Source organism: Lutjanus erythropterus, chromosome 4 (genome assembly GCF_056507025.1).
Source record: "Lutjanus erythropterus isolate fLutEry1 chromosome 4, fLutEry1.hap2, whole genome shotgun sequence".
NCBI lineage: Eukaryota > Metazoa > Chordata > Actinopteri > Lutjaniformes > Lutjanidae > Lutjanus > Lutjanus erythropterus.
In genome coordinates, this window is record NC_139320.1 from 35,792,976 (window position 1) to 35,807,458 (window position 14,483).

At 39.2% G+C, this 14,483-nt stretch overlaps 1 protein-coding gene across 1 annotated transcript; it reads left to right on the forward strand.

Annotated features, from left to right (window-relative positions):
• The first annotated feature begins 2,845 nt into the window (after positions 1-2,845).
• p2ry1 (purinergic receptor P2Y1) lies at positions 2,846-4,995 on the forward strand. The gene is made up of 2 exons (XM_084716503.1): positions 2,846-3,406; positions 3,650-4,995. Exon 2 carries the CDS (start codon positions 3,679-3,681, stop codon positions 4,738-4,740), a length of 1,062 nt encoding a protein of 353 aa, XP_084572629.1. The 5' UTR covers positions 2,846-3,406; positions 3,650-3,678; the 3' UTR covers positions 4,741-4,995.
• The last annotated feature ends 9,488 nt before the right edge of the window (positions 4,996-14,483 follow it).

Genomic DNA, 14,483 nt, shown 5'->3' on the forward strand with positions numbered 1-14,483 from the left:
TATATAGGGGAGACTGGGGCATCTTCTTACACGGTTAAGTTGTCACATTGGTTATATTTCCAACACCAGTGGCTTCTATCTGAAAAAAATCTAACTGTGTCATTTTGCTTTTGGCGTGAGGTATATGTTGCTGTAATCTGAGACATCAATTTTAATATTTTTCAAACATAAAACTAAAAAACTAAAATTTCAAATGTATCAAAATTAGAGATGAAAGACCAACAATGGCAGAACACCACCTGACATAAGGGAAATATGGTATAATGCTAAAATGAGGGTGGCACAGTGGTGTAGTGGTTAGCACTGCCGCCTCAAATCCCTCAGCTGGGTAGGTCAGGGCCTTTCTGTGCAGAGTTTGCGTGGGGTGTCTCCGGGTTCTCCAGCTTCCTCCCACAGTCCAAAGACATGCATGTTAGGTTAATTGGAGACTCTAAATTGCCCGTAGGTGTGAATGTGAGTGTGAGTGGTTGTCTGTCTCACTGTGTCAGCCCTGCGATGAACTGGCGACTTGTCCAGGGTGAACCCCGCCTCTCGCCCAGTGTCAGCTGGGATAGGCTCCAGCTCCCCTAAGTGGTTACAGAAAATGGATGGATGGATGATAAAAAGTTAATGTTCAAAACATTTGTCTAAATAAATCAGGCTTTTAACTCCTAAAATGGGCGTGGACAGCGTCTACTTTTATACATGTTCTTATCTGTTGCAAAATATAATGTGAGGTTTTACAGTGAAACTTTCATGCAGGTTTAGTTGGTTGAATATCATGTGAAATTAAGAAGCAACTGAGCTGCACAGAGTAAAACGCTTTGCATTACAACCCACTTGAAACTTGTCTGAAACTCAGCAGCAACACTTGCAAAACTGTCAACTTTGGAAACTAGTTTCATGCAACAGCCAATCAAAACGCTGACAGCATAACAGATGATGACATCAAACAATGATGTAGTATTTCAACTGACTTTATCTGTCAACGGCTTATTACCAAGATGAACAATAACAAAACAGGAGATGGTCTCTTAGACATCATGTCTCTCTTTTGAGTAGCCATGACATGCATTTTTCTCCAGCATCAATAATCATTAATGAATCAATAACTCTCTTCCTATTCTTTGGAACAGCCATTATCAAACAGATTAGAAAAAGAAAAAGGGATAAAACACATTCAAGTTGATATTATCCAGTGAGAAAATGATATGAAATAAGACAAAATGATGCAAAGGAAGTTACAATGGCACTCCCCACTTGATAACCTATTCAGTAAACAGTTAAGCAGATACAAATATATAAATCTAGCCAGCTTTTAGTGAAATAAACTTTGATTATTTTTGTATTACTTTGGATACCTGTCAAATTACATGGAAATTATGTTTCATGCAATTTGCAACCTGTAACTAGTTGCATGAAAGGTTCTTCATGTAAAACGAGTCTGAAAATTCATCCAGTGTGATGTGACAGCTGACAGCTCGTCACAAATGTACATTCTGTACTATTTACAACATATTACAGTGAGACGCAAATCTGAAGATTATACATCTGTGCACAGTACTTTATTATTTAGTTTAATATGGAAATAAGTGACTCTGATGTTGTGAAACTGAGAAATTTAAGTGAAAGCAAAAAGCATGACAAAAAGCCGCATCCTTCCAAGTTGCTACAACTGTCCACGAGCTAAGCAGACACATCAAAACAGACCACACAACAGTATTTTTCAACAAGTCATTCTGTTCAGTTAAAGTTAGCTGCATTGGTAATTGTTCCATTCTTCCTGTCTCACTCTGAAATATAGAGAGACTGAACAGCATCTGTAGAATCCGAACACTGACTCAAGGTAGGCCCATGTTCTACACATGAACAAATAAAACTGATTAAAAAGACACTAAATCAGTGAATAATACTATAATATCATTCTGAGATTGCGATTCCTCCAGTCAAGCTTTTTTTTTTATGTGTCACTTAGTGTGCCTGACAGTTACAGGATAAAACAGACAGAAGTTACAAAAATGCAAGGGTAGAACATTTCAATGAAGAATTTCAGGGATTCATAAATATATATTTTTTAATAGTTGGTGGTCTTGTTTTTTTTTTTTTTGTCTGTGTCATTGTACACAGACCAATGTAACAGTATGACAGTCGGTAAACTTCACAAACTGACTCTCTAAATCACCACAAAACACAAAACAAATTGTGACGGAAGAGAAGAAGAGTGACAGAAATGCAGATTGGCATGACGTGCTGTAACCCACCTCATCCAGACATGCAGGTGATGCTTGTTTGCTCTCTTTTTTGCCTCTCACAGTCTCACATTGTTATTGTTAATGTCTGACAACATTATAGAAAGGATTACAACAGTGAGACACCTTATATTAAACAGTAAGATATGTTTTGTTTGACCAAAAACAGCTGTTTAATTTCTCTCGCCAAACTCACCTGAATCCGTTTGCATCACCCTCAGCTTCATTCAAACTTCGCAGAAACTAAATAAAACTTAACAAAAACATCTTGGTTAGTCTTTTGCTACAATCTCAACTCTGGTTTGCTCAAAATAAATCCTTAATTCACAGCCTGAAGAAGATGTTGGACAGCGGTTTGCTTTTTTTTTTACTACAGGAGGACCCACTTTTGCTTTCTCTGATTCTGTGAATATCTGATATTTTCACATCTTATTAAACTCATATATATGAACTTACTGTGGCACACCGCACTATTAAAAATATGTTTAATATATCTTTAATAAATAAAGATTTGTTTGGACTTGTCCAAATAGCGTAAGAGTAACTGAGAGAAATGCAAAAAACTGTTACAAGCGTCCCCAGTCTCCCCTATACAGTGTTTTTTTTTTTTGTTTTTTTTTTTTCTTTTTAAATCCTCTTTACTACTGATAACCAAACCACGAATTGACACAGACTGGCTAAAAAGGTGAGAATCCACATTTCCAAACCTCTATCCCGCCACTGCAGGCAGTTCCGATCTGATTAGGTTTCAATCTGTGACGCGGGAGGAACAGAAAGAGCGCGTTTGGAGACGGGAAGCAGCAGCTCAGTGGTGTGTGTGGTGTGGGTGCGCACCTCCCCTCTCCTCCCCTCTCCTCTCCTCTCCGCAGCGCGAAGAGCCTCCTCTCTCTCTCTCTTCGTGCTGAGCCTGCAGCTGTCTCTGAGTCTCCGTTGCGTCCCACCGCCGCTGTTGTGGGAAACCGTCGCCCATTCGTGACGGATCGACGGCGGACTTTTGTTTCCCCTGGAAGTGGCGGCGCAAAAACCCGAAGGATATCTCAACTTTGCAACAATTTCCAACACTGTTTTGGAGGCTGAATGAAGACACCTGACAGCTCGTAACGCCCCGTCCAAGTGTTGACTGAAATCTTTGCAACTGTGAAGGCTACAGGAATGTGGAACACAAGTCTATCTCAGCGGTGAGTGTTGTAATACGTTTATCATTCCGGTCTGTCTCTGTTTGTTGGACTGTGCGTAGGCGTTCCGTAAAATTAAGTTTGTGGCTTGGATTTCGAGTCTGTGCACGACTAAACACCGTTTAAATTGAAACTGTGGCAAAACGCAACACGTTAATGACACGTTTAACCCATTATTGTGTGTTTAAGACCTCATGTAAACACCAGATATAAGCTCAAATATCTCCTTATGTGTAAATCCTGCAGTAAAAGGACCTGCCTCTGCCCCTGACACCATGACCGCAGACCTGAACTTGACCTCTCTGTTGAATGTAACCGATCTCCACAACCACACACGAGGATGTTCCCTCACCAAGACCGGTTTCCAGTTCTACTACCTGCCCACCGTCTACATCATGGTCTTCCTCACGGGGCTGGTGGGCAACAGCCTGGCCATCTGGATGTTCGTGTGCCACATGAGACCGTGGAGCAGCATCTCCGTCTACATGTTCAACCTGGCTCTGGCTGACTTCTGCTATGTCCTCTCGCTGCCCTTCCTCATCTTCTACTACTTCAACAAGACGGACTGGATATTTGGGGACGTGCTGTGCCGGCTGCAGCGGTTTATATTCCACGTGAATCTTTACGGGAGTATTCTGTTTCTGACCTGCATCAGCGTCCACCGGTACACCGGGGTCGTGCACCCGCTCAAGTCTCTGGGCCGGCTGAAAAAGAAAAACGCTGTTATCACCAGCGCGTTGGTGTGGGTGGTGGTGGTTATAGGTATCTCCCCCATCCTTTACTATTCTAGGACCGGCTTGAAGCGTAACGCGACCACTTGTTACGACACCACCACTGAGGATGAGCTACCAGGGTATTTTATCTACAGCATGACTTTGACTGTGTTTGGCTTCTGCATCCCATTTATTATCATATTTTGTTGCTATGGCATGATCGTGAAAGCGTTAATCTACAATGACATGAACAATGCGCCCCTGCGACAGAAATCCATCCATCTGGTCATCATTGTGCTCGCTGTCTTCGCCGTCTCCTACCTGCCTTTCCACGTGATGAAGAACCTCAACATGAGGGCCAGGCTGTACTTCCAGAGCCCTGACATGTGTGAGTTTAATAACCGAGTCTACGCCACCTACCAGGTGACACGGGGGCTGGCCAGCCTCAACAGCTGCGTGGATCCTATTCTTTACTTCCTGGCTGGAGATACCTTCAGGAGGAAGCTGTCAAAGGCCACTAAAAAGCCCTCCAGGAAGGGGGACCATGTCCTTCAGTCCAAGAGTGAGGAGACGGCTCTCAACAGTCTGGCTGAGTATGTGGAGAATGGGGACCGGAGGCTGTGACAGGGCACATGGGCGTGGATCTGTAGAAACCACGTTGGACTTTGTATTGCACTGTGTGGACTGAAGGCTGTGTATAAAAATGAATGGACGAGGGTTCATAGAACCATAGGATAAATACTCCATATTTAACCCTGTGATAACCATCGCTCGCTTGCAGCCTGTCGGTGTTGATAAGCTATGGTACTGTATTGTCCTGTACATATATTGTACTCTTAGACTGGGCTGCACCAATAAAGATTAACTGAATTCATTTAAGTTTAGCAAATCTAGATTTGAGTAAATCTAGATTTGAAAAGGAGCAGAGCTCTGGCGTGCAATTAAAAAGTAATTTCAGTTTAGTTTTGAGATTTAAACCGAAATTAAATGGAGTTGAATCAATATGGAGATGCTTGCTTACCCAAATTAAAACACATAAATGAATAAAAAGTAGAGTTCTATCAGGACGCAGTGAGTATTAAGGAGAGGGGAATATTAACAAAATGTTGCATTGTTTGCTAGCTAGCTTAAAAGTGAAAAAAAACAACATTGTTTTCAAGCTAGCTAAAAAGTTATGTAAATTTAATTGTTTGCCAGCTATCAAAAAGATACATTGTTTGCTGGCTTGCAAGAAAGTTAACAAAATGTTGCATTGTTTAGTTGGTAGCTACAAAGTTAATCAAATTTGATCTTTTGCTAGCTAGCTAAAAAGTTAGTTAGCCTTCTCATGATGGCTCAGCAGAGAAGCTCTTATTCTCCGTTCTCTCCTTTGAGAAAATCCTGTTGGCCAAATTATCAACTGGAGTGAAAGAAAGGAAATAGTATAAGTGTAAAGATAATACAGGAACGCATTTTTAATTGAGGTTTAAAATTTTAGTGCAACAGAATTAAATTTAATCGAGGTTGAGAAAAACTAAACTGAGGTTTAAATATAATCTCTCTTCATTTTAAGTTAGTTTAAAAGGAGACAACATAATTGGAACTTAAACCATGAGTTAATCAGGTTTAGAAATGAATCCTTGTTGGTGCAGTCTCGCCTAAATTTTAGAGCCATGCCTCTTCATTCGTATTGAGTAGTTAGTGTTGCTTACATGTTGGATTAAATGAACATTATGAGCAGGCAAGCTGGGGAAAATAGATTTCCTTACAAGCTGTAATGTCCTGTTCATCAATTCGTTCTGAGAAAAATAGGACTGAGAATGGATAGCACCTTCTCCAGCCGCCGAGCTGATGTTTAATCAATAGCTATTAAGCAGGTGAGAGCTCGTGGTTAAGGAAGTGTACCTGGGATGGCTGTTAGAGGAAAAAGTAAATGCACTGAAACTGTGATCGCTGCTGCATGGATGTGCCGTGCAGACATTGTAATGCACTATGACCGGGGAGTCTCTGCTCAGAGGGTTACCTATCACTCCCCATTTCTTCGTCCATCTATTACTGACTGGGCGAGGAATGTGGTCGACTAGTTTTTCATTTTGACAGCTCTGAGGTTGAGGTTTGCAACGGCTCTGTTACCGCAATCTTTCTCTCCTTGTTAACTTGTTCTCTACAGAAAAAAAAGAGAAGATAATACTCAACAGTATTTTGTGTATATGATACTACAGTGAATGTTTTTTTTTTTTTCTTTTTTAGGTGTACTGTACAGGATGTCGTGACGTTCCAGATTAGTTTGTGTTGTTAACTGTTTTTATTCAAGTCAGTATCACTAATCCAGACCTTTAGTGCATGAGTCCAATATCAAATACCATCCGTGAAACACTGACTAACCATGGCAAGTTCTAACTACAACATAGGGAATAAATAATAGGAACACACACACACACTCAATCACCTGCTTTGTGACTCCATCAACATATTGAAGACTTGTTTGTATGAGATACCTCAAAGTAAATACTGCACTGTGTCTGTGTTTTGACACATAATCATTTCTCTTTTGTATCTGTTGTATTCACTCTGGAGAAATGTCTGTGGAGCTCTTTCGTGTACATATTTTACCCTGGACTGTGTAGATGTTTGATGTCTGTACTAATACCTTTGTAAATCTGTAATGTGGTTGGCCATTTGTCAAGAAAGGACGTGAATCACCTGTACAGGATATCTGGGGCCACGTGTATCTTTGTCAATAAATTTTGATATTTAAAACATACCAGGCAATGTAAGAAGACTCACATAGTTCTATTGAGGTGGTGGGTCATTTTAAGCAATGGTTTACCAGTGGGGGTTTTTCAATCAGGCCTGCAGCTAATTATTTTCATTCTTGATTAATTTGATGATTTATTTCACAACTAATTGATTAAATTGTTTAGTATATAAAATGTAAAAAAAAAAAAATCCCAAAGTGACATCATAAAAAAGTTTCTTTGATCCAATCAACAGTCCAAAACCCAAAGACTCATTCATTCATTTGCTGTCATAAATTACTGATAAAGCCGCAAATCCTTACATTTAAGAAGCTCGGACCAGCAAATGTTTGACGTTTTTGATGACTGGAACTATTAATCGGTTATCAAAGTAGCTGGCCACCAATTTTCTTTCGACTGACTACTCGATTAATCAACTAATAGTTGCAGCTCTATTTTCAGTGCTCACCGTCGATGTTGATATTTGGAGAGCAGGGCTGCGGACAGCTGAGAAATATTGTGCCTATATATATATAAAAAAAGGAAAATTATGTGTAATTCCATTATTTCATGTACATTGCAATCTCATTTCGGTGGTTATCTTAGTCAGTAACATGTTATTTTAGATTGTGTTTTCATTAATGAAAGAGCAAAATTGGGTTATACTGTAGATTTCTGAATATGATGGTATTTAAGGGACAGGGTTTGTAGGGGTACTGGAAATCCTTGTAAATACCTGAATTTGTGATTTCAAGGTTTGAAAAGTGCTTGAATTTTGGATATCTGGAATCATAATTGCATAACTTTCATAATAAGTGGCTGTCTGACCAAAGAGTTTGATTTAGAAAGAAATAAAACAGAAAGCCCAATTGCTTTTGCCTGGCACACAAAATGAAGAGGACTCAGCTCGAGCCCTGATTAACACTCTGAGTTTGTGTGTGCGATGATCTGTCAGTCTTTTTTGATGTGTTCCCTCTGATGGAACAGTGAGTGGGAGATGACAACACGCCAGGAGGTTGCTGTTTCGATGAGATGCTTGAAAATGAAAAAAAAAGAGAAAAGATTTTATTGAAATTTGTCTGGTGATGTTTGAGTATTTGTTTTGTATTTGCTCAGCCAGGTGACACAGTGTTCTGCTTAGAGGCAGGCGACACAGCAGGTTTTTGTTGTGATTTCCTTTGTCACACCTCTGTAAAATGCTATTACGAAAAATCATTTTGTTTGTTCATAGCGCAGTAACATCTGATTTAATGCGAAGAGAAAGTGAAATAACAGTTTTGAGTAAATGTGCATAAATATTTTATTTACCACAGCTGTAAGGTGCTGGTAAAGCTTCAAGATGGACCTTGAAAAGTACTTCAACTTGACTTTGAGAATGTGTAGGAAGCCTGAGGTGAGGAGGGCGTATCAGTCTACACAGTATAACATAATATACATTTAACTTGCTATTCAGGTTTTTTTTGTTGCCATTTAGGGTGGGAAAAATGTGCTAACATTTAGAAAAGGAACAAAAGATTTTAACTTTTTCTTAACCAGATAAGAAAAAAAAAAAACATTTTTTCAGTGGTGACCAGGCCAAGAAGGCAGTAAAGTTACATACTGAGTGCTTGTTAATTACATGCAATAAAAATATACAAGGATTCAAGGCAGTTTATATAATATTTGCAAGAGGATTGAATGACAACACTGATGTAGTTGTATCTCTTCGACTGACAGAATATAAGAGATTAATGTCCACGCATCACATAGAGATGATGTAGAGATCTAATGCATGGCAAAATTAATTACGTATTATAAAAGGAGCATTTTGGAATTAAAACTTCACTTAGCTTTTGTTTAAAACTGGTTAATATATATCAGTGTATATAGTATTGTTGTACAGAAGCCACGCTAATAAGGCTGGTTGCTGATGTGCTGTCTCCAAATCTGTGTCAGAATACCACATTAATTGGTGATCACTAATTTTAAGTCTATAACTTATAGTATTTATGTCACCTTGTTTGTACAAGCTGCATGTGCTGTTAGAACGTGTGCACTGTTACGGCTGAACAACCACTGCTGGCTGTAGAGGCATTCGTGCAGAGTTCTCCTCCTCTTTCTCCACGCTGCTGTTGACTTTATTTTTCAACACAGCCGGGAGGAAGCGAAGGGGACGAGGGAAGAATAAAGAGTGGCACCTTTTTCTCCTGGCTTATCCTAAGACAGCTTTTGTGTCTGTCACAATGGTGTGGGCTTATTGATGCAGACGGGAGTGTGAGGCTGTCGCCAGGACCCCGGGGCTGCGTGGTGCGGTGGGCACAGGAAACCGACCAACCCTCTTCCTCCAAACAGCATCCATGAATACAAACGGCTTTTGATTTCCTGGCTTTGAGGTGCAGACTGCATAGCTGGCCTTGGCAAATGTTAGTGTGTATCTGTGCATCTCTGAGTTAGAGAGCCTGAAGGCAACGGAGACCTTTTTCATATAGGTGGCTGTTTTATGTGTTATTTCTGTTTGTTTGTTGTTCCTTGATTGTCAAAAGGAGCCGCTGTGACATGCTTACAGACCACATGGTTGTTAATATGCAGGGGTGGCCAAAGAACACATTCTTTATTACTCAAGTAGAGGTACAGATACTTGTGTAAAAAGTTTTTTTTTCTTTTACAGCAAGTGAAAAAAATTACAGGCTCTGAAATGTACTGTATAAAAGTAAAAAGTCTGCCTATGAAGGACATTTCTACCAACTATTTCTGTGCAAAGCTAACTGAACCTCACCTTTTCTCCACATGTGAGTCTCCTTATTTTGTCTGATTCAACTTGTTACATCTTTAACATCAATCTTGTCTTGTTACGTCTTATGTAAATTTTGTCTTGTTCATCTTTTATGTTATTTTTCATCTTGTATCATCTTTTATGTTGTTTTCAGTATTTTCGTCTTGTTTTGTATTTTACATTGTTTTCTTTTTTTACTTTTTGTCATTTTTGTCTTGTTAGGTCTTTTCCATAATTTTTGTCTTTTTACATCTTGTACGTCGTTTTAGTCATCTTACATCTTATGTTGTTTTTGTCTTACGTCTTTTATGCTGTTTTCATCATGTTACGTTTATAAGCCATTTTCTTTTTGTTATGTATTTTACATTGTTTTCATCTTGTTTCATCTTTTACTTTTGTCTCATTTCATCTTTTAATTTGTTTTTGTCTTGTCATGTCTGTTGTGTGTGTTATGCACTGATCGATACACCAAGGAATTATTTTTTCTTTCATGTTATTGTTCCATCCACTTAGGTTCAAATCAGTCTTGATGTTGGAAAAAAAAAAAAATTCTGTTTTTGAAAATTATGGCGTAGAAAGTACAGACATTTGTGTTAAAATGTAGGGAGTAAAAATAAAAAGTTGTCAGAACTCTAATTAGTAGTAATAGATAGTATTTATACTTAGTTACTTCCTTCCTACTTAGTTCCTTCCTATTTCTGTATGTATGTATATATGTGTATTTGTGCAATATATATATAATCCTGTGTTTCTGCATACATGTGTTCAGATGAAAGGATTGTTAGATTCAGCCAGCGCCAAATAACAAGTCAGCATCGGTGCTTTTGAGCCCGAGTGTCAAATCTTGACTTGCAGAGTGTTGGGACTCTTGCCAGCATCTCCTCCCTCCCTTCTCAGCCACCTTTCACCTCTTTTCTCTCACATCCTCCTCTCTTTATGCTAGAATTAGAAAAAGGCTTTTCTTCACTGCATTTCTTCTCCTTCAGGGGAAGACTGTTTGAATAAGTATTGGGAAGAGACAGTTCGCTAACAAAGGCGAACAGAAGGAAGACTCCGGTGTGAAGACTAATGGCGGTTGTGGAGAATAAAGTTTGTGAGGACACTGTTGGTGGCAACTCCCAAGGCCCCCCAAAAGGGCAATCACATTCAGGACAGCTAAACCAAAACACTGAGCTTTGTTTCTTGGGAGATTTACAGTGGGAGCTTATAAAACCACATCCATCACAGGGGCGCTGTCCGCTCGAGCCAAAAACTGCTGCCAACCGCACAAAACCCAAACGTAATCAAAATGCCAGCGTGTGGTCCTTAGTGAGTAACCCGTGATGTAAACAATCATGGGATAGTGTGATAACTGTGATGTGGTCATGTTGCAGAGTTTAATGGATCTATTGACATCATGTGACAGTGCTGCAAAAACCACATGAGGCGATATAAAGTCCTGTGCATCAAAATTCCCACATTATTGCTGCATTATAATCAATGGTGCAGATCTTTGTACAGCTTAAGAGAGGGCAGCAGTGAAATTCAGACATCGACGGCATTTGAGCAGTATTCATTATTTGAGGGTGAAATTCAATTCATGTGGATTATCAAAGTTAAAATAGGCCCACCCTCTGTTCCAAGCAAGTGGTCACACCTTCAAACCAAATGTAAAATCAGGTGTTTTATGCGAGGGACATATTTTTTCACAGTAAAAACTGCAGCTAAACATCACTTTTCTGATTCACTTTGATCTACAGGCACAGTTGTGACACATGCCATTTTCTCAGTAACATCATTAACAAACCCGTGATGAAGTGATTGCCACAGACGTACATGTGTTGACAGGCCCAGAACACTGCTTGTTTTCATCACATGATGGCGAAGTAAGCAGGTTATGGGGGGGTGACATAAACAAAACCATCAAAAAATGTTTTGTTTATGTGTGAATTATGTCAGAAGTGGAGTCAGCATCCCTTAACTATGTTTTTAACTGCATCATTTATGTTGAAATAATTGAAAGGGGGCCAACTTAATGTTTTTTCAAAAGCCGTACCCTCATTTGACTTTATTCTATTTTACATGTAAATTGCATTTTGCGGGGGCATGGGTGGGGGGACAGCAAGGGAATGTAAAAAACACTTTATGATAATGTAATTTAAGTTGTTAAAATAGCAGAAATGGTAAATTCATGTGTGTGTGCGCGCACCTTTGCATAAGTCACAGCCCCAGTTGGGTCTCTCTGGTCAACAAAGTTTGGAAATGCTCCTCTGTTCCTCCTCTATTGAAGACATGTCCTGAAATGTAATTTGTAACACGTCATTAGATTACTCAAGTTAAGTAGAGTATTCTTCTTCCTTCTTTTCTTCTTCTAACATTGTCTTGCCAAGCTCATTTGTCTCAGTCTCTCTGCTTTTGGGAATGATCTCACTGCTGGGATCCCATTACTGTTCTCACAAGGTCTCATTGAGCAACTTGCACGCCACACACTTCCAGCGAATATAATGTGGATCATGTGTTGAATAAAGGGATCATATTTGTGGGCATATTGGGACATATCAGCAATTCAGCTGAGCTAATTAGCCAGGTAGATAGCCAAACTAACAATCAAGTCAAGTTTTACTTTTTGTGGGGCTTTACAATTCGTACAACATATGAAATCTTCTGTCCTTAACATTAGACCCTCATTAGCGAGCAAACTAGCATCATAAAAATGATAAAAATGCTTCTTCACATCAGCCATGAAGTCTTTTGATGCAGAAAGCAGCTTGTTGACGGTAAGCAGAGTTACTTTGCACTGCAATGTATTGTTGCAACTGTCTTGACCTTAAGTGTTGGTAAAATATTTATAATATAAAATATATAAAGTTATAGTGTCTGGCTGTGCATCTCTTTTTGTGTAGTGTGTGGCAAGTGCACACGCACACAGATTATTGCACTTTCTTTTCATCTGTTAACAGGAAATGCATGCCTCATACAGCAAAAACAAAAATAATCCTTTCAAGCAATCTATTTTAAAAGACAGTAACTATATTCAGAATACCACCAGTTTAACTGTAATGGAATGCAGTGACTCATGTTTTGTATTTTAAATACTGTATTACATTACTCCCCGAAACTGTGCACCATTGAGGCTGTGCAGAGGCCTGACAGCCTTGGGGAAGTTCACTGTTTGTACATGGCAGGATGTAGTTCCTCAGAAGAAGCTACACAACCAGTTACATGTTCTCAGCTGTTGAAGTTGAGTAAACACGTTAGAAAAATATTTTGTTCAGCGTCTCTTGGCTCCAACATCGTGCAAATGCTACACTTTGATGTGTTCACATACATGTGTTTACTCACTCCAATCAGGCTAAACTTACGTAACTAAACACCGGAGCACCCAGGGAGCGTTATTGCACTTATATGGTCATGTCAAGACTCTAATGACATATTTTGGACTGTAATGTTAATACTTTATAATTAGAAAACACTTTTTCACTAGCCTCACTTCGATCATGCAGCGGCTTGTCTGTGAGAGAAGATCCGGACTGAGATTAAACACTCTGGTCAGGTAAGGATAACTCACACTTCACTGACAGTCAAAATATGTGTGAAAGGAATCAGGCTGTTGATACATGTCCAAATGCAAACAAGTGCCTGTGTGGTGTGTGTTTATGGAATCATTCACCGCACATCACAGATAAGACTCTGCCCGGCAACTTAGCGACTTGCACAGCGAACTTAGCACAATGAAATGCGGGTGCAACCAGTGAGGGAGTTCACGTGGTCACGCAAACATTAACAGTCGCATATGATAACAGCACAACTTTACAGGTTTGATGTAAGGAGCCATAAGAGACTTAAGTGTCACATTATCACCGCTGAACACACCAATGTGTGAAGGTGGGAGGACAAATGTGATCTTTTTATAGACCACACAGATTGTGTCCATGATCAAGGAATGTGTTTACAGTCAACCATGGCTTCCTAGTGTGTGTATTACATTCTTAACATTACATGAATTTGATACCGGTGGTGGAAAGTAACTGATTACATTCACTCAGGTACATTACCTAAGCACAATTCTGAGTGATTTTTATACTGTGAATTAAATCACTGAACAGTATATATAATTGGTAAAATAGCACAGCTGCCACCTTGATATGAACTAGTAGGATAAACAAAAAAACACAAAGCACTGTCAAATACTGATGCTTTGGGTTGGGTTGATTTTTGTGTTTCATTGTTGTGTTTATTGGAATGAGCCAACAACTCAAAGCATTGGTGTTTGACAGCCTAGTAATGAGACTCAACAATTACCTATCTTTCTCCAGAATCGCTTATTTGTAATTGAGTATTTTTACATTGTGGTTGCTACTTTTATTTAAACCTGTATTATGCTTTTTGGAGATTTCTCTTTAATTCACTGTGTTTTATGCCTTTTTGTTCAAGCAACAGGTCTGCAAAGTCACAAAGACCGAAGTCCACGATAAAGGGAGTTACTCCTCCTGAACTGCCTGAAACACTTTGTTTGTAATTCAACCTTTGTTACTTGCTGACATCACTATGTTACACTTTTACATCATGCACAGCTTGGAACGGAAATTGGGATTGAGTTTGGGGCCTTAAAGAGACAGGAGCTAAAATGGTGGCTTTAAACAGGGTGAGTAGAGGTGCTGCAGCTACGGCCAGTATGAGAAAAATAATGTGTTTTTTTTAAACATAAAAGCATGTAAACCTGTTTTAATAGAAACCTAAAATAAAAGTGACTGAAGATCATTATCACTACAGTGAAGAGGGTGACACTGGGTGGGGATCAACAACCCTACTTACTCTGAATTGTTCACAGCCCTATCAGAAACTACTTCTTATGAGTGACTAATATTCAAAATAAATGGGAAATGAAGTCTGTAAATAAATCTGTGAGCCATTTCTAA

Excerpts from the sequence above, each read along its gene's own strand:
- p2ry1 (XM_084716503.1), top strand. The coding sequence starts at position 3,679 with ATGACCGCAGACCTGAACTTGACCTCTCTGTTGAATGTAACCGATCTC.